Genomic DNA, 21,731 nt, shown 5'->3' with positions numbered 1-21,731 from the left:
GTATCTTCAGACGTCACCTCTACGGTGGTCCAAATGTGGTGGGCCGAGCCTGTGGAGGCATGCGGCCATTTATTTAGCTCGCTCTGGGCCATGGCCATGCAGGAGGAGACCACAAACCATCTCCACCCCAACCATGGAGTCAGCTTTCAGGGGGTCTGCGCCTCCAATTGACTGGATAACCTTCATGAGCAGCCCAAACGAGTGACATAGATGGTCCTTCAAAGATTCTTCGGTAAAGACAATGGTGAGACCTTTCTGGGGGAAAAGGGTTCTTCATTCTTAGCTGCAGAACCATTTTTTGCGACATAGAACCATTTTCAAAAGGAACGGCATACAACCCATTCTCCATCAATCTGGAGAAGCAACCGTTGACGCACGCACGTGGTTCTTGGGGATGTTCCCGGTTCTATACAGGATCACTGTCTTTGCTTAAGAACCCCTGAAGAACCAAGAGCGTAGGTCAAGCCAAGGGTGGCCTGGTTTCAACCCTAAAGAGCAGCTTTTCTGAATTCCAGCGTGCTGTAGCTTTAAGTCCTGAGATCGAGGCGAGGTTGGGGTGCTGTCACTTAGCAGAGTCAGCGGGTCACGTGGCAAAGCCTCCCCCGTCCTATTGGCCCAAGGCACGTGTCTAGGATACCGGGAGTGCAACGTCACCGGTGGGAGGGGGGACGAGGTGGGGGCTCGTATTAAAAATAAGAACAAAAATCCGTAGTGAAAGTATTTCAGAGCCAGTTAGCGCCTCTTTATTTACCCCGAGCTTTGGGCACTGAGGCACAGCGCTGCGTCCACAATAGTTCCATAAAGTAGCCTTACATTCATAATAATAACCCGAATAATAACTAGAAGTACAATAAACTACTCCGTGGAGCTCAGAGTGGGATTAAATCCTGAAATGATGGTTTTTCTTTGTGAGGGTCGCGGCGTTTAATCGAGATTTTTTTCCTTCTCGACTTTTATTCTTTGTTTTTTTTCTGCTCTCTGGCGTTTTTATACAGAGACACGCGCAGAACTGCACGCAGAGGAAGGTTTGTTCAAAGCTGGAAGCGGGACGCGGCTGTGCGGGGCAGAAAGGGGTTAAAGAGCTGCGAGTTTGGGGATGGAGGAGAAGGACCGGAGCCCCAGAGGCGCGGAGGACTCAGGCGACGAGTCGCTGCTGCACGCGCCGGGCAACCTGCACGCCCACCGGGTCACCAACTTTTACATCGACAACATCCTGCGGCCGGACTTCGGGCGGAGGAAAGAGGGCATCGCGGCCAGCGACCACGACCATGACCACCACCATCATCACCATCACCACAACCACAACCACCGGGCCGCCGTCACCAGCGATCCCTCGGCGGCTACGGAGCCGGTGGGCGCGCCCGTACCCGAGGAAGGGACGTCTGGACCACGGGCGGGGGCTGGGGCAAAAAGGACCCCGGACGGAGCACGCGCCGAAAGCGCGGACCAGTGCCTGAGCTCGGACTCGGAGTGCTCTCAGAGCAGCGCGCCCCCAAATAGCAAGTCCATGCTGTGGCCAGCCTGGGTCTACTGCACCAGATACTCGGACAGACCATCATCAGGTAGGGGCGCACTTAATATATTATAAATTCGATACTGAATGGAGTTATTTATTCAGTGGAATTACGTCCAGAACGATCTCCAGCGCTGCGGTCAGAGCTCGGTCATTTCCAGGGCTACAAAATGTTGAGTTCACCCTTACCGCGTTGATGCGCATTGATTTATCTCCTGGAATATTTTCTGATTTCTTTGAGCTTCTCCCGTGAAGCAAAAAGCGTAAAAAAACAGATTGATCGAAATTTAGAAAGCTCGCGCAGCCTAGGCCACAACAGCCCCTAAAAGCCTGACCTATGAATAGGCTAGTAGGTCTCGTTGACCGTGACACCGCCCGCCAAGAGGAGTTCAGTCCAGAGTTACGCTTCTTGATGCATTTTTGACGGAAATAACTGTTTCTAAAATAATCGATAAATCAATCAAAAATTAATCGTCCGATTTGACGAAACCGGTGCGAATCAGGTCTGAAAACAAAAAAAGAAAAATACCAGGAAACCAAAACAGGCCTGGAAACTTTCATTCAGCGCTGCTTTATTTTGTTATTATTAATATTATTATTATTATTATTATTATGCATTAATGTTTTTAGTCTTGGGGTTATTCAAGGGCAGCGAAGACCAAATTGTCCAGTCGCTCGCCGCGACCATTTCTGATGAAAAATAAACAGTTTAGTTTCAGAATTTCTCCGCGGTCGAATTAAAAAAAAAAACGCGCTGAAGTTGAAAAACAAATTTGGCCCGTATTTTTAGGGAAAATAAAAAACGAGGCCAAGTTTTTTTTTTTTTTGCACCTGCATTGTTCCACCGCTGTCTTTGTTAATATTTCATTAGCATATTTTTGACAATGGAGTTGAGCCAGGCTACGTGCTAAAGCACATATTTCACTCCTGAAGACACTCTTCCTTCACTCGCCGTCGTTTCCCGCAATTGAATTTGAGGTTTATGTATTTTTGGCGCAAAGCGAATTTTCCCCTTTTGCGCAATTCAGAGCGAATTCGCCAAAAAAAAAGTAAATTCAAGGGCAGTAAAATGACTCTGCTAAGCTACACAGAGGCAAGTTTTCATCGGAGTTGCTCAGTCCACAAACTGAAATCAGTTTTTTTTTTATTTATGAAAAATTTTGTCGCAATTTAATCGCCTGATTTTTAAAAATATATTTTAACCTAAGAAACGTATAACGGAGCCATGAGCGTGCATCGCAGCCTAAATCACAGCCTAAATCACATCACTAACGTTTAAAACCCCACGAAGCGGCGCCGAGGCCCTCCACACCTCCACACCTCTCAGTAACGCGAGCATATGAAAGGATAATCTGTTTAAAGATCAGACAGACGCTGCAAAATACGTCTGGAATGGCTAATAAAGGTCATAATAAGGATGGGCTCGTCTGTACTGCTCATTGGAAGCATTGATCTTCGGACCGGGATCGATAGGAATGGCTTGGCGGTGGCTGGTGTAGAATGAGACGTGCTACACTTATAACAAGTTTATGGACAACATGCGGCCTTATAAATGTGGTTTCTATGGTAACAGGGGGAGAAAGGATCGCCTAACCCCCTCATACTCAACCCCCCCCCACCCCACCCCACCCTAACACCCTCCCACCCTGGCACTCACCCCACCCCCACCCCCAAATCCAGCGGGCCTTCTTAGGCCAAAACTCGAGCAGACCTATTGAATTATGGCTCGTATGCAAATGCGAGAAGCTTTGTTGGCAGATTCTTTATTTAAAGTTATAAAGTTGTAAGGTTCGATATCAGAACTCAGCCACGGAGATCGTTTACATCTACACCTCTACTACCATTCACTATGCCCAGGGTTATCTTTGCGCGTACTGCTATTCTTATTATGAACGACTGTTTTTATATTATGGCTGATATGCTCCGACTGAGCCCATGTTGATGATGGATATTAGTGTGGTGTCCTTCTGCTACTGTGAGGATGACGCTGGTGATGATTAGTGCTATAATGCTAGTGATTGTTATCACAGTGTTACTATTATACCTGCTATTAACAAGACATAGGCGATAGTAATGATGTGGGCCATCGTTATGATTAGTACTATTTTCATTTGCACTAATTGCATGACCCCTGCTAGCCTACTACTGTGATGGGGATGACGACGATTGTAATTACTATAATCGTGGGGTTTATACGCTATTGCATTATTATTAGTATTATGAGTGACGGCTGATCATTGTGCTTATTACGATTACTAAAGCTACTACTACACTACAGTAAGGATATTGTTATATAACTGGTCTAACACTGAGAGTAACGTTATTATTACTACTACTTCTGCTACCACCCCTACTAATATTAATATTATTATTATTATTACTAAAGCTGGTCCTAAGATCATGATCACCTTAAGCCCCCCCCCCCCACCCCCCCAAGCTCCTCTAACCCGTATGTGTGCACTGACCAAACGCAGGGCCAAGATCCCGCAAACCAAAGAAGAAAAGCCTGAGCAAAGAGGACAAGCGCCCGCGCACCGCCTTCACCGCCGAGCAGCTGCAGAGACTGAAGTCCGAGTTCCAGACCAACCGCTACCTGACCGAGCAGAGGCGGCAGAGCCTGGCGCAGGAGCTCGGCCTCAACGAGTCCCAGATCAAGATCTGGTTCCAGAACAAGAGGGCCAAGATCAAGAAGGCTTCAGGGACCAAGAACACGCTGGCCTTGCACCTGATGGCCCAGGGCCTGTACAATCACGCCACCGTCAACAACAAGGAGGACAAATCAGACAGCGACTGAGCGCGAGGACGAGCACGAGGGGGACGGCTATACGATTACAATGCAATAAATAAAAGAGAAAAAAAAATCATAAGTAAAAAAAAATAAATAAATAAAAGGGCCAGTGTACAAAATACCAGCAGAAACGGAGTAGACTCTACGAAGGAGAAAGCACTCTGCAATATTTTAATATTTTAATGTTGATTGTAATTTTGCATTTTGCGTGGGCTGGTTGTTTTTGTTTTTCTTTTTTTTCTGTTTTTTTTATATTAACACTGCTGTCCACAGTCTGAAAAAAACGCCTGGTGAAGAAAAGTAGGCAAAGTTTTCTTATTTAAAAAAGAAAAAAAGGAGTTGAGAGAGAGAAAGAGAGAGAGAGAGGGGGGAGAGAGAGAGGGGGAGAGAGAGAGAGAGAGAGAGGGGGGAGAGAGAGAGACTCGCTTTTGCTTTTGATTGACACTTGACGTCGAGACACATGATCGTCTTTAATCCATGCTGAAGTCCAAAGATTTTTTTCCTGCTGCATTCAGGCAACTGTGATTTTTTTTTTTAAATAAATAAATAAATGAATGAATGAATAAATAAATAATGAAGTGGCAAAACTTTATCTTAGTTCAGTGTCCAGTTTCCATGTTGTTTTTATTTTAAAGTGTTATCTTATTATTATAATAATAATAATTATTATTTTTTAATGTCAGTTTTACGTCTTCGGTCATTACTTTTGAACGCAAGGCTCAATCGTTCTGACGTGCAGTGCTTCAACAAACAAACAAACAAACAAACAAACAAACAAACTCGTATTTATAGATCTATTTAACTCATCAGGAAGAAGTTCAGACGCGTGACTGGCGAACAAGCGACAACCTCGGAACGACGAAAGACACCAATAAATAAATGGACACGTATTTAAGGGAGAATACTTGACCCAAATGGACTGTACTGGACTTTTCGAGACGGGAATGTACAACATAGTTTTCCTCCTTCTTCCTCTTTCACGCCGGTCGTCTGGGCGACGCGTTTTCTGGGGTCCTGGCGGAGCGACGTCCTCCTGCCCCTCGCCTGTTTCTGCGTGTTATGTGGGAGTCGTGGTCAGAGCTGTGGGGAAAGTCCGAGGGCTTTTTTTAATCTTATTTATTTCACTGTGTGTCCATGTGGTCATGCAATAACGCGCGAGGCCTTTGCATGAGAGCGGCGAGAGGACGGAGAGTTCCTACTCCAGACCAAATCGGTGGTGTGAACTGTGCTGTCATTGTACCTACATTTCAAAACAAACAAACAAAAAAAAACAACAACAACAAAAAAAAAAGTGCGCGCGCGCGTGAACCCATTCACCCAACAAGCGCGCTTCTGCCTTAAAGTTGTGAGAGGAACCTTCTTTTTTCTATATATATGAGTATATTCAGATGTCTAAGGACTGCGCCGGACGGGATGGACACAAACTCAGCAGCTCCAACAGAATTTACAGCAGATTCTACAGACAAAGCCTATGTATAAAAGCAGAAAGAGATAATTTAAGTTGGTTTTCTTTGTTTTATTTTTTTCCCCCTTTGATTTCTTTTCAATATCACGTGGTTCTCTTCTGAAGCATCCTTTAAACAGATGTACATAATTTGTATCATGTTTATTTGTGTAATTAAAGCCAACCAGAAGTGAACAGGTCAATAAAACGATGCTTATTTGTACGTTTGACTGACCCTCTTTGCAAACCGTCCACTCACTGGGAAAGTGACCAGTGGTCACTTCCTTTGTTGCTTATCTTAAGAAAAATAAAAGGCCTTATGTGGGCCTTAAAGGGCTATAGAAAGGTTAAATGGGAAGTTTACTTTTTAAAAAAAATAAGTCAGTCCATGTATGTGTGTGTGTGTGTGTGTGCATGTATATATAAATAAATAACTATATATATATATACATATATATATATATATATATATATATATATATATATGTGTGTGTGTGTGTGTGTGTGTCTATATATACACACAATATACACACACACACTTGTAATGTTGATACTTGTAAACATGTAATGTTGATGGTGATATGGTCAATTTCTCATAAGTTTCAAACAATTATTTTTAAACTTATGAACTATTTTGCCTTACAATCCATGCATGGATGAAAATAAATGGGTTGAAGTACATAAAGCCAAAAACATCATCACAAAACTCTCATAAAACAATATCAGGCAGCAAATAGTTATCACATGGAATGTTTATATTTCTGTGAGGGAGGCTTTTAGAGATGGACGTCTGGTTCCCATCACCACCACTGTGAACAAGTTTCTCTAGAACAGAGCGTCTCACGCTAAACCACTCCAAACGACTTTGTTTACATCTCAAACAATTCATTATGTCGAAATTGTGAAAAATCAGTGGAGTTCCCCTTCACGATTTACAGTGGTTTGACATGAAATGCTGCATCCTAGAGGAGTCGGAATAGTCCACAGTGACGGTAATAGGAACCAGACGTCTTAAGAATGTAACTGTTGCCTGATGCCTTACTCATCATTCTAGGATGCCTTTGACCAAAGAATGTTGCTTAAATGTATTTTCAATCTATTTATTGTGGAGAGGGGCCTGCTATGCTGAATATTAACGTTATTTGTCCATATTTACACTAGTTTATTGTTATGAACTCCTGGTTCCTATCAACACTACTGTAAGGTTCCCCTCACTGAAGCATTTCACATCAAAACAGTTGACTTTTTTTTACATCTCAAAATGTAAAATGTAAAATGTAAATGCGGGGGGGGGGTCTACCAATTTTGCTAATTTTTTTTTTTTTTTTTTTTGCAAAATTGTTAGACCTCCCCTTCAATAGAGATTTTACAGAAGCTGATTCAGTAATTTTACATGTAAAGATTAAACAATGTTATTTAGAGCGTTTGCATTCAGTTCAGAGGAACGCATAGAAGCTTTTATTTTGAAAAGAATGGGACGGGCAATAGAATTTTAATGTTTAGCTTCGGCTCAGTCGTTTGAAACTCACAACGGCACAAAAATGCAACAGTACTGAACGCGCACGCGGAGTCTGCTCAAAGTTGGCCAAAGGCCCACGAGTGAGGGTCTCTCCAAAACATTGCATTTGGGCAAACCACCCATCCCCCCTTTTCCTTTTCAGTTTAGTTGTACACCACATATATTTGCTTTTACATGTTTAAGCATATATTTTGTGTTCAACATTTTAACAAATAATCTTGATTTAACAAATTGAAGGGAAAAAAAACATAAATCAACAACCGTGGTCTGAGCAAAAGTTATGGCATATTCTATATTTAAAATTCAGCAAATATATAGAAATACAATTTGAAATAAACAGCACTACAATTTGCAGATTTCATGCAAAAGATGCCTGAGTGGTCTCAGCTTGGATCCCACCCTTGCTGGACATCATCAGGCTCATACTGGCCCCTCATACGCAGAAGGACGCAACAAAAATTCTTGGTGAACATCACAAATGCTAGAAGCCACAGAGCTTTTCAATATTTCCGCCTTTTCTACTGTAGATAAAACCTCAGTTAAAGTCTAAAAAGTGCAAACAGAACTTCTAAACTTCACTCTTAGTTTTGTTTACATTTAAAAACAACTGGCCAAAGTTTCCACCAACAAGTCCATTCCATAACAGCATAACAGCAGTTTCACGCTCACTAATCATTCTCAAAGGACACGACGCTTAATTAGATCATACAGTGGGGTCCAAAAGTCTGAGACCACTAGTGAAAAATGCTTCTATTTGGAATTCCTTTGGGGCACTTTTACTTTAATGACTGCATGTGCTTGAACTGGACTCTACAAACCTCTGATGAGTAGATCAAGTCCACCTTAGAGTCATTTGAAGACGTATAAAATATATACATATGAAAAAAGGCCTCAGTATGGTCAAAATAACAAATTGGCCTAAATTTGAATAGCAACCCAGGAATATTGCTGCATCTTGCATCTTATCGCTGCTTTTAGAAGAAAACCTCGTATCTCCATTTTTGTAGTTTTCCAGTTCTTTGACATAATTTGAAAATTGTCCTGTTGTCCTTTACATTGTTTGTAAATTTAATGAAGAATAGATCAAAAGAAACGGCCCAAAATGACTTGGACAAAATTCTGGGTCCACTGACTTACAATAAAAGGAAAGTAGGTTTTATCCTTCTCCTGTAAAGTTACCATTTAGGAGATACGAGGTTTTTCCAACAGCAGCGATATATCGTTGTCGTTTGACTTGTTATAACTTTTCTTCGCTTGCGACTTTTCGGAATTTGAAAACTTTCCACTGTTTCTTTTCATGTTTTCAGATGTCCAATGCGGTCTCAGGCTTTCAGACCCCACTGTAGACCTGCCCCAGACTTTAGACTGAGATGGTGCCATAAAATGATTTCCACTTTGTGTACTCGTAACTGTTTCTCTTTGGTCATCTCAGCTTGGACTCCTCAGTGTACATCAGATCCATTATGATCTGGGTTTGTGTACAAAACACTTATTATTAAGATCACTGTTAAAACATAATTTTGCCTAAAAACGAAGCCTGCTTTGTGCAACTTTCACAGCCTATTGGGACCATCCATTTAAGACACGTCACTACAGAAACGCAGACATTAGAACTCCAAACTTTCTTGTTAGGGCGCCTTTGTGCACATGGAGAGCAGCACATGCACAAACCTAATCACCCTAATCACTAGTTGCAGACTTTGGAGCAAACAGTTACATTATGCTATGCGAAAAAAGCTGTGGAGAAAGTCGCAGGGGTGAATAGGGGCCGATACAAAGGGGAAGCAGCAGCCCATCTCTGAGAAGCGATTCCCAGCATTGACCTGCGCTACTCAATGCTGCAGTAAAGCTCATCTGCATTTCTATTCCTGCCCGGCTTGTATGTGGAAGTAACGCCCAGCGCTCACCGACCTGCCCAGCTTCTGGAAGCGGAGCTAGGGCCAGCGGCGTGGCCGGGAGACCCCGTTAGAGGTCAAAGCTTTAAACCCCAGCTGCAGGAGCCCGGACGTTTCACCTCCAAGCTCGACTGGAACCTCTAACTGCTTTGTGGAGACAACTTTCTGTCCTTAACTGCTCAAACTGCAGGCTTATACTCAGTTTAGGTCTATATTTAAGTTTAGTCTGAACACCTATAATCATTACTCCACAGTGGAGAGTACTTTTCAGCCACACTCAGGTTAAGACTTTCCATAGAGTTCGATAGAATAGGGAATAGTGGAAGTAAAAGTAGCTTAGCAAAAAGTAGAAATCTTTTTAGTACATCCAGCATCTAAAACTTTGCTTTTAAGTCTAAAACAAAATGCTGAAGCTCCAAAGTAAGACGTGCACAACAGCAAAGCAGTCCAGTTGCTGAACAAACACAGTCCGAAAAAATAGGTATTGCACAAGTACATTTTTGCAGCTCATGCTACAAAAAATGTAAATAGACCCTGTAAGATCATCCTCAACGTCCAATTTTGTACCTTAAATGGTTAAATGAGGTTTATGGGTGCAATATAGTGGCCAGATTAGAGGTAAAGGGTCTATAGGTATGTTTTCTAAGCATTTTAAAATATAAAAACAGAAAAGAAAAAATAAAAATGGGGGAGGGGATTGTTATTGAGAGGGGTATGTTCCCTTAAGCTACTGAAAGTACAGTACAGTACAAAAAAGTACAGTTAAGCGCTGTACAGTTAACTGCAGCAATTAATCAGAGTGCAGAACAATGACATTAAACCTAAGAGTGAATTTGTAGCTAATTGTGAATGGCGAGAGTGAAAAAAGCTGACTACCTTCCTCAGAAATACACTTGAGTTTAAGCCAAAGTATTTTAAAACATTTGAGAAAAGTGAAAATGCCTAAGTGCATGCAAATACTTGAATGTGAAATTGCATATTTTTTTCATGATGTTATAACAGAAAATAAGTGAACACGTCTTTTCCAAAGACCAAACTCAAAAATAGATTTTTTCTGCAAATTTTAGAGCACAATTGTATTTATTTGCAGAGTGCAACATATTAAAACAACTGAAACGTACAACATCAAAGGCGTCATTATTTCTGCATATGCCAGTTTTGTTTTCCTCAATGTGTTTAGTTCAGCAAACACACAATAACCATGCATTAAAACGTGCAGTATGTTCTCTGCACAGGATGTGTTCACTTATTTTCACCACTACAAAACATGTCATTTAATAAGGGGTGCCCAAACATTTGCATACGAATGCATATTTTACTTTGAAAAAAAGAAACGGGTTGCTACCTCAGCTCGGGCACTATAAACGTTTTTGACTATGTCTGTGAAGCTATGCTGATTGCGTAGGTAAAAGAGTGACCAGCTGAAGCGTGGGCCCATATACGACGGGTGAACCACGTTTATTCCAAACGTCTAGTTTCATGCAGGACGGTCCTGACAAGGCTGCCCCGCTACAGACAAAAACATCTGCCTATTGTGATTGAAAAAGCCTCTCTCGCCTCTCACACCCACACCCAAAGTGTCCTACCTTCCTTCCTTCAAGAAGTCCAGCCGTCTTGTCACACAGAGACCCATGCCCCAAGCTGAACTCCAACAAATGGCGGAGGCAAAGGCCAGTCACACTCCAAAAGAAAATACATATCAGAAAAGTATTGACGTCTCCTGTTGGCCCCCTCATACAAAGGGGCCCCCGTCCTGACCCCTCCCCCACTGAGTTATTTATCTATAGTTTTCGAAAAAACGCTTCCTAGTCAGATTTGAATATGCAATGAAGCGCCGGAGCTTTGTGGCGGAAATATAATTAAGGCCGGTGAAAGATGGGCGAAGGTGAAGAATGGGGATGACATCAGGCTAATTTCACACTCGCCCCTCCGATAGCCAGCCCATAGCCGGGCCCTCGCCACACAACACAGATCAAAGCGTGCTTGCTACTGCCGAAAAGGCCAAAGGAGGACTTAAGTATGCTAATCTCCAGGACAAATATATTTTAATCTTGTTAGAATACAAGTTAATGCTAGAGCTCACTGCTGAACTTAGACGTCCACTCTCTAGCTCATATTTGTGAAAGAAAGTGGGCTCTTCCTGCTTCCAGCCTGGTGGAGTTTAGGAAATTAAACAAAATGCTTCATCATCCAGTCCGTGTAGTGGGCATAAAGTGGCCTTTCCACCAAGGGGGTCGGAGCCCCCCAGGAATGCACGGCCACCTTCGCCCATGCGCCTAGAAAGCTGTGAATGAATTGTAATTTTTAGGACTTAAAAATGAGGGTCATTTGGAGCCGTACCATCCAACAATCACTTTTTATTCCCTAAAGAACTCTTCAATAGATGGTTCTTTAAGGAAACTCCAGCACTGCTTAACCTAATCTCCACCCGGCGTATCTGTAGCACACGGCTGACTACCACAGTCATTTAGACTGTATTGAACGTTCTTGAGGGCACCAAAGGTGGTTCAAAGAACCGCTTTGGAAACTGTATTTTTAACAGTAAAGGGCAACTGGGCACCACCACAAACAGCAGGTCATTTGTAGGCTTTGTGATCTACTGTGCAAAAGTGAGAGACCACCCTTTATTTACTTCATTTCCCATCACAACTATGACTAAAGTACCAGCATCATACATTTCACTTGCTCCAAGTCCTGCTAGACCACCTAAACGGTCACCATCCGATAAACAGCACTTTGCTGACAGACAAAAGAAAAGCACGTCTCACTGTATTCGGATAGTCCACCACAGTTCCCTATAGATAATCTAGAGGATTAGATTTTGAGCTGAGGTTAAGATTAGGGTTAGGATCAGAGAAAGATTTAGAGTTAAAGAAAATGACGGTCAACTTAATAGATATTTAGTTGAATGTAACCTGAACGTAAATAAAGTTTCTACAAAGCATCTAAAGCGGACTGTCCAAATAAAGTGTTACCATAAATAAAGCTGCTTCAGATCTGACAACTCGGCACCAACGGTCAGAAAGGATGTGTAGCTGCCAAGAAGCCTCGCTGAGAAAAGGAGGCGGGCAAAAAAGAACATTTGTCAAACAAAGAAGCATCTGGTTTTCTCGGAAAAGAAGAAGCCGAAAATACATCCAACTTCTAAGACTGAACTTTGAAGCTGTAATAAAGGCAAAGTGTGAACACACTAGATACTAAAAGCCTGACATATTTAGGGTTTTGAGACTTCTCGTATTTCCTGTTAAATATCCCTTTACCCCCCAATACTCAAAATATAAATAACAAGTATTACATAGTCATTTTGATGGGAAATTAAATAAATGAAGTGAGGTATCTTTCGCAGAGTACTGTGTTAGTGCTGACTACACCTCCTTTTTTGGTTTTTGGAATGAAATCCTGAAAGTCGATGCACCAAAAAAAGAGCAAACACTTGGTCTTCCGTTACACTCTTTTAAAAATAAAAAATAAAAATAATTAAAAAAAAAATGTTCCTATATGGTTCTTGGCTTGGCTGTACACTTGTAGGCATAGAAGCTTCACATTATATGACGGCTTTAACTTTTCCTCAGACATCTCATTTACAAAAATAGCTCTTAAATGAACCACTTAAAAAAGTAAAGTGGCTCCTCTGTGGCTTCGCACCAAATCACCCTTTTTGGCGCCTTTATTTTTAAGAGTGTGGGTCGCCCAGCACGCATAGGAAATGAGCCTTCGGTTTGTCTGGTCACTTTGAGTCCTTGCCAACAGCACCTTGGTAACCCTTGATCTGTCATGTATTTAAGCTTAAGTTGGGGAGGGGGGTGAAGAAACAGCCGAGCACAAAGGGGAAAAGCCACTTTCTTAGGCTGCAAACCACCCCTTACATTTGAAAACACGAACCAAGCAAGCTTCCTGGAGGCTGAAAAGGAGCGAGAGGAGAGGAAAAGAAGGCTTAAAGTTAATTACGCACTTTTGTCGCAGGGCGAGGGCGAAAACGTTCGTGGACGGTAAGGAGGTTTTAGGAGGAAAGGACATCTGGACCAGTTAGGCTCACATTACGGCTCCTTGCTGCCTTACTTTCTCCCCTAACTTCACTTGTGCTCGACTTTCGGAGCTTCCACTGACAGTATGAACTCCAAAGCTCTTCTGTTTTTGCAGGTGGAAGATCACAGCCATTCTTAACTTCGCAAATGTCAACCCTAAAAACCAAATGACTTTTCTTAAGGTGAACTAAAAGCCTTCAAAACATGCCCAAAAAAGGTTCTGTGGAGTGATGCCATAGAAAACGGGTGTCAAACTCCACCACTAAAATGGCCATAGGAAGGCTTTGTGGGCCTCGTGATCTACTGTGCAAAAGTCAGAGACCACCCTTTATTCACATCATGAAGTAAAATGAAGGTGGGAAAAGGGCTCATTTGGAGCCGTACCATGGAAGAACCACCTTTTATTCCCTAAAGAACTCTTCAATAGATGGTTCTTTAAGGAAACTCCAGCTTTGCTTAACCTAATCTCCACCCGGCGTATCTGTAGCACACGGCTGACTACCACAGTCATTTAGACTGTATTGAACGTTCTTGAGGGCACCAAAGGTGGTTCAAAGAACCGCTTTGGAAACTGTATTTTTAACAGTAAAGGGCAACTGGGCACCACCACAAAACAGCAGGTCACTTGTAGGCTTTGTGATCTACTGTGCAAAAGTCAGAGACCACCCTTTATTTACTTAATTTCCCATCACAACTATGACTAAGTACTCTCTCTCTCTCTCTCTCTCTCTAGAGAGAGAGAGAGAGAGAGAGAGAGAGAGAGAGAGAGAGAGGGAGAGAGGGAGAGAGAGAGAGAGAGAGAGATAATTCACTTTCTCCAAGTTCTGCTACACCAACTAAGACCATCAGATAAACAGCACTTCATCTCACTGTATTTGGATACTCCACCACAGTTCCCTATAGATAATCAAGAGATGTTCAAATTGTTAACAAACTATCTGTTGAAACTCAGTGGACTGATTTGGACCAGGGTTAGGGATAGGGTTAGGGTCAATGGTGGACAGTAACTAAGTAAATGTAATTAGTTTCTGTACTTTAGTATTTTTGGTGTATCTGTACTGAAGTTTCTCCGTTCTGGGCGACTTTTTCCTTTCACTCCACTACATTTCAGTCTAATATCTGACTTTTTCCTCCTACATTTTGAGAAATCTGTCGTTCCTTTTGGTTTCTGTGTGTATAAAAACGTAATATGTCAAAACGAAAGAAGCGCAAAGCCAGAGCACCAATCAGGGCCCAGCGGTCACTTTGTTTAGAGCTGGTTTTGACCTGTTGGTCATACCGACCCAGTGCAGCACACGGTTCAACGTCAGCGCAGCAGCGTAAAACTTTGGGAGAGTCTGTTCAACTAAATGATGAACTAACCTAACTTTGTGTAAATAGAGCACAATATAGAAATATGTCCACATATGCAGTCGTGACTGACGCGGCTTTTTTCTGAATTTCTACAAACACCATTTCATTTTATAGTAAATTAGTTTGGGCTGGTTTATGTTTATGAACAGAGGCCTACAGATCAACATAGTAAAGGAGCTCATCTGTGATCCTGAGTTTAAAGTTTTAAGTTAAGTTGTATTCAGTTAATTAAGCTTTCAGCATGTGTGTTCGGTGATATGACTTATGTGATAGTATTGAGATTTAACTGCTGTCCTATAGACTGTTGTTGGGGTTGCAGTGCATGCTGGGGATTGTAGTGCAAGGCATTGTGAAATGGGCTGAGATTAATAGAAAATTAAAATAATTTTACAGGCCGGACAGGATTGTATTGCAGACCTGGTCTGGCCCACGGGCTTGTGTTTGACCTACGGTCCACAAAAGACCCACTTTTGGTTTCATGAAGAACCTTTTACTTTGGACTATCTTTGTGTGATAAGAGCCTTTAAAGAACATCTGCACAACAGAGGTTCCGTAGTAGAGGTTTTCCAACCATATGTCCAAACAGAGTTTCATCCCACACTCTCAAAAAAGATGGTTCTTAAAGGGTTCTTTAGTTCTGTACAGGACCATAAGGATGCAAAGAACCGATGCAAAGAACCTTTTGCACGATTGAAGGGTTCTTTGCATCACGAAAGGGTTCTTCAGATTGATGGAGCACGTGAACATTTTTAAAAAGAGTTCTTCTGCTGTTATAATGTCAAGCTCGACAATATAAGAATCCTTTCTGGTGCTGCATGGAACCCTTTTCAAAAAGGTATATCTATATAGAGGCATCTATAGCACACTGTCCATCAATCTGAAGAACCCTTTCAAGCTGCAAAGAACCATTTCAATCATGCAAAGGTTTCGTTAAGTGCTCATGGTTCTAGGTATCTCTACTATTTATTTTACCAGTAATAAGATGGTTCTTTTACCACTAAAAAGACGGTTCTTTAAGGGTTCTTTAGTAAGAAAATGATTCACTCCAACCCTCAAAGAACTCACTGCATGATTAAATGGCTCTTCGCATCATAAAGCATTCTTCAAATATGTTACTTATGGTTCTGTATAGAGCCATTTTTGAAAAGGGTTCTAAATAGCACCAAAAAGGGTTCATCTACCGTTATGATATCAAGCTTACAACGATAGAACAGCCCTTTTCAAAAAGGTGCTATTTAGAAGCATCTAGTGCATTCTCCATTAATCTGAAGAACCAATTCACAATGAAGAGAACCGCTTAATCATGCAAAAAGGTCTTTGAGGGTCCATGGTTCTATATAAAACCATTTTAAAACATCTTTACTAAAGAACCCTTGAAGAACCTAATGTTTAAGTGTGTATAGCTTCGATTTTCCCTGATGTTAATATAATTACCATAAAATTATAACAGTGTCTTCTATCGTCACTCAGATTACTACTATTTCTTTTACCACTAAAAAAGACGGTTCTTTAGTAAGAAAGTGGTTGTATATAGAACCATGAACATTCAAAAGAACCCTTTTGCAAGATTAAATAGCTCTTTGCATCATAAAACATTCTTCTGATTGACAGAAAATGTGTAAGTTAAGGTAACACATTAATAGGGGCATTTTAGAAAAGGGTTCTAAATGGCACCAAAAAGGGTTCTTCTACGGTTATGATGTCAAGCTGGCAACAGTAGAACAACAGAATATTTAGAAGCATCTACAGCATTTTTTCCACCAATCTGAAGAACCATTTCATCATGCAAAGGGCTCTGAGTGTTCACGGTTCTATATTGAACCATTTCATCTTTTTAAAGGGCGTAGTTCACTCTAGTTAACATACAGTAGCACTCCTAGTTTGCTTGGTAAAAGAACATTAACCAACCCGGCACGTTAGAACTCTTCTCTAGACCAGCTTGACTATTTTACTCCCTACTGGAGAGCAGATTTCATGTGTTGCTATTTTTCTTGTTTGTTATTTGCTGGTATTTGGTAGGTAATGTGAAACGGTAGTCTGAGATCAGCTATACAGGCATACTGAGCGATGTCATCAGTTCTGAAGGTGTAGATGGTGAAGAACTGTGGAACTCTAGAAGCACGGAGGCGTATATTTAGAGCAACAAAGTAAGAAAGTGTCTGTAAAGCAAACAGAACGACTTTTTCTTGTTTTGAAAGCCGAGGTAGGACTGAGTCAGAGCTTCATGATCATTGCATGTTTAGGAGTCTTGTGGAAGCCAAGGACAAGCTCATAGAAAACGTATTTGCTCTACAGTCTTAAAAAAGACTTTCAAAAAGTCTTGATCACTCAAAGAAGCATTTGCATGATTAGACTCATTCATTAGGGTTCAGATTGATGGGGAATGTGCTGTAGGTGGTTCTATATAGCACCCAACAGAGTTCGTCTGTGAGTACAGTGCCGACCAGAAGAGAACCCTTTGGGTGCTATATAGAACCCTTTTCAAAAAAGTTCTATACAGGATGATCGATCATATTCACACATGTTCTCCACCCATCTAAAGAGCTCTTTTTATTGCAAAGATTTCCTTGAATGTTCATGAATATATACCCATTTTCTTTACTAAGGAACCTCTGAAGAACCATCTGTTTTAGTCCATCCTATTTTTATGAGCAAACATATTCGTTTTGGAGCAAATTTTAGTTTCAAGGCTGGAAGCTACCAGTATCCTTTCCTTCTTCTTTGGCATGGAATGGAACTCACAGGGAGCGGACGCTGTACGAATCTGCTGGTGTGCTTTCCAAGAACAACTTTTTTGGCATCACGTCGTGCCTGAGCTCATGTTGGAATCATCTAGTCCAAACCAGAGCCAATTGAATTTTTCTCTGGTTAGCACTACTGTTATTATAGCGCGACCGGGCGCAGAAAACTGGCAGACGTTAACAGAGTGGCATCATGGCAGAATGTCTGGCTTCTCAGGTTTTGAAATCATGGATAATGTGGTGCTCAAAACATGTAGGTATTTAGTCAATAAGTATGTGCTGCTGTTTGTTTAGTCTATCGTGATGTGCAAATCTATTTTACACATTTTTAAACTTGCCACAGATAAAAATGACTGTGTAAAGATTAACAGATAAAAGGCAAAGCAAAAATTTTAAAACTGAAAGGAAGGTAAAATAAAACCCTTTAAGGTTCAACCTTAAAAAAATAAAAATAAAAGTGCCAAAAAAACCCCAAAAAAACACACAAAAATTTCTCTGGAGTGGTGCAATAAAAGAAGTCTTACTTCTTCTACTTCTAAGAGTGTACATGGTTCTACTTTTTTTAGAACCATACATTAAAAGTTCTCATGCAACTAAAAGTGCTTCCTCTCCGGCAGCGCGTCAAAGAGCCTTAATCTTAAAAATGAAGGTGCCAAATGGAACCAGAACAGGTTCTTTGAAGGGATGCCCACCTTTAGTTACATGAAGGACCGTTTAGTGAACGTTTTTAGAGAGCTTGAAGAAGCACTCTATCGTTATCTCTCATACTTCTTATTCTTCTGCCACACTTTCCTGCGATTAATACAGCCCGAAGCGCTTAACGTACAGACTCCGTTCAAACTGCGCTCCCCAGTTGTGCTCTGTATTTTTGGATTCGATCAGATTGGTAGTTTTTAATAAAATGAAATCATTTTTGTAAATGAGATGTGAAAGTGTGGAGAACCCTTTTAACCCATTTAACCCATTTTACCACACACTTCTATAACCTATAACTTCAGCGGCACACTTGAAGCAAAGAACCAAAAAGATGGTTCTTTAAGGAATCTTTAGTAAAGAAAGTGATTCAATGTAACCCCTTTGCACTGAAAGAACTCCTTGGATAATGAAATGGTTCTTAACATTGTAAAAGGGTTCTTCTGATTGGAGAACATTTTTGAAAAGGGTTCTGTATAGCACCAAAAGGATTCTCCTATCTTTACAACCTGGGCATTGTTACAACAGAAGAATCATTTTGGGTGCTACAGAAAACCTTTACCAAGACAGTTTTCAGAACCACATACAACACATTCTCCATCAATCTGAAGAACCCTTTAATCATACAAAGCATTCTTTCATTCCTTCATGGTTCTATATAGACCATTTTTCTTTACTAAAGAACATGTGAAGGACCATATTTGTAAACAGTGTGGTTTGTATTGTAGTCCCTGTATTAAGCCTGGGATTTTAAGAGGATAAAGCTGGAAGAGCCTCCATATAATGTAAAGGTTCTGCACGAAGGTTCCTTTAGTAAATATATACATTTTTAAACAGATTGTTTGCATGATAAGCTGCTTCACATTTACAAGCAGTTTGCACCGTGTTTGCGCTGCGTATGCTGATTATGACAAATTAAAAAAAGAAGCTGCATCATTTGCATAAAAATTAATAATCAAGGTCATGTCCAATCACCCTGCAAAAGCAAGTGGTGCGTTACTTAAACAAGAGACATCCAACCCAGCTCTGTTAAAGCTTTCAGGTGCCTCTTAGTGTTTCAGCTTCATTAGCCTGACAGTCAGAGACTGGAATCACTCCGCTCTATAACAATCACTCACTCCGCTCTATAACAATCAATCACTCCACGCTATAACCATCAATCACTCCGCGCTATAACAATCAATCACTCCGCGCTATAACAATCAATCACTCCGCGCTATAACAATCACTCCGCGCTATAACAATCAATCACTCCGCGCTATAACAATCACTCACTCCACGCTATAACAATCAATCACTCCACGCTATAACAATCACTCACTCCGCTCTGTAACAATCACTCACTCCACGCTATAACAATCAATCACTCCGCTCTATAACAATCACTCACTCCGCTCTATAACAATCACTCACTCCGCTCTATAACAATCACTCACTCCGCGCTATAACAATCACTCCGAGCTATAACAATCAATCACTCCACGCTATAACAATCACTCACTCCACGCTATAACAATCAATCACTCCACGCTATGACAATCACTCACTCCACGCTATAACAATCACTCACTCCACGCTATAACAATCACTCACTCCGCGCTATAACAATCACTCACTCCGCGCTATAACAATCACTCACTCGGCTCTATAACAATCACTCACGCCGCGCTATAACAATCACTCACTCCGCGCTATAACAATCACTCACTCCGCGCTATAACAATCACTCACTCAGCGCTATAACAATCAATCACTCCGCTCTATAACAATCAATCACTCCGCGCTATAACCAATCACTCCGCGCTATAACCATCAATCACTCCGCTCTATAACAATCAATCACTCCGCTCTATAACAATCACTCACTCCACGCTATAACAATCACTCCGCGCTATAACAATCACTCACTCCACGCTATAACAATCAATCACTCCGCTCTATAACAATCACTCACTCCGCGCTATAACAATCACTCCGCTCTATAACAATCACTCACTCCGCTCTATAACAATCACTCACTCCGCTCTATAACAATCACTCTCTCCGCGCTATAACAATCACTCCGAGCTATAACAATCAATCACTCCGCGCTATAACAATCACTCACTCCGCGCTATAACAATCACTCACTCCGCGCTATAACAATCACTCACTCCGCGCTATAACAATCACTCACTCCGCGCTATAACAATCACTCCGCTCTATAACAATCACTCACTCCGCGCTGTAACAATCACTCACTCCGCTCTATAACAATCACTCACTCCGCTCTATAACAATCACTCACTCCGCGCTATAACAATCAATCACTCCACGCTATAACAATCACTCCGCGCTATAACAATCAATCACTCCGCGCTATAACAATCAATCACTCCGCGCTATAACAATCACTCACTCCGCGCTATAACAATCACTCACTCCGCGCTATAAAAATCACTCACTCCGCGCTATAACAATCACTCACTCCGCGCTATAACAATCACTCACTCCGCTCTATAACAATCACTCACTCCGCGCCATAACAATCACTCACTCCGCGCTATAACAATCAATCACTCCGCGCTATAACAATCACTCTATAACAATCACTCACTCCACGCTTTAACAATCAATCACTCCGCTCTATAACAATCAATCACTCCGCGCTATAACCATCAATCACTCCGCGCTATAACCATCAATCACTCCACGCTATAACAATCACTCCGCTCTATAACAATCACTCACTCCACGCTATAACAATCACTCCGCGCTATAACAATCACTCCGCTCTATAACAATCAATCACTCCGCTCTATAACAATCAATCACTCCGCTCTATAACAATCACTCACTCCGCGCTATAACAATCACTCCGCTCTATAACAATCACTCACTCCGCGCTATAACAATCACTCACTCCGCGCTATAACAATCACTCACTCCGCGCTATAACAATCACTCACTCCGCGCTATAACAATCACTCACTCCGCTCTATAACAATCACTCACTCCGCTCTATAACAATCACTCACTCTGCGCTATAACAATCACTTCGCTCTATAACAATCACTCACTCCGCGCTATAACAATCAATCACTCCGCTGTATAACAATCACTCACTCCGCGCTATAACAATCACTCCGCGCTAGAACAATCACTCCGCTCTATAACAATAACTCACTCCGCGCTATAACAATCACTCACTCCGCGCTATAACAATCACTCACTCCGCGCTATAACAATCACTCACTCCGCGCTATAAGAATCACTCTGCGCTATAACAATCAATCACTCCGCTCTATAACAATCACTCACTCCGCGCTAGAACAATCACTCCGCGCTAGAACAATCACTCCGCTCTATAACAATCACTCACTCCGCGCTTTAACAATCACTCCGCGCTATAACCATCAATCACTCCGCTCTATAACAATCAATCACTCCGCGCTATAACAATCACTCCGCGCTATAACAATCACTCCGCGCTATAACAATCACTCACTCCACGCTATAACAATCACTCACTCCACGCTATAACAATCACTCCGCTCTATAACAATCACTCACTCCACGCTATAACAATCACTCTCTCCGCGCTATAACAATCACTCCGAGCTATAACAATCAATCACTCCGCGCTATAACAATCACTCACTCCGCGCTATAACAATCACTCACTCCGCGCTATAACAATCACTCACTCCGCGCTATAACAATCACTCACTCCGCGCTATAACAATCACTCCGCTCTATAACAATCACTCACTCCGCGCTG

The 21,731-nt window shown here is 41.7% G+C and overlaps 1 protein-coding gene across 1 annotated transcript; it reads left to right on the top strand.

The window, feature by feature from the left end:
* The first annotated feature begins 418 nt into the window (after window positions 1–418).
* en2b (engrailed homeobox 2b) lies at window positions 419–5,968 on the top strand. The gene is made up of 2 exons (XM_017711709.2): window positions 419–1,562; window positions 3,988–5,968. Exons 1-2 carry the CDS (start codon window positions 1,097–1,099, stop codon window positions 4,305–4,307), a joined length of 786 nt encoding a protein of 261 aa, XP_017567198.1. The 5' UTR covers window positions 419–1,096; the 3' UTR covers window positions 4,308–5,968.
* Window positions 5,969–21,731: the final 15,763 nt, after the last annotated feature.

Source organism: Pygocentrus nattereri, chromosome 19, assembly GCF_015220715.1.
Source record: "Pygocentrus nattereri isolate fPygNat1 chromosome 19, fPygNat1.pri, whole genome shotgun sequence".
NCBI classification, from domain to species: Eukaryota; Metazoa; Chordata; class Actinopteri; order Characiformes; family Serrasalmidae; genus Pygocentrus; species Pygocentrus nattereri.
The sequence above is the reverse complement of the archived record's forward strand: the minus strand, read 5'-3'. Positions and strand labels throughout refer to the sequence as shown.

Coding starts and splice junctions, on each gene's coding strand:
- en2b (XM_017711709.2), top strand. CDS start 1,097: ATGGAGGAGAAGGACCGGAGCCCCAGAGGCGCGGAGGACTCAGGCGAC. Junction 1,563..3,987: donor CTCGGACAGACCATCATCAG/GTAGGGGCGCAC, acceptor GACCAAACGCAG/GGCCAAGATCCCGCAAACCA.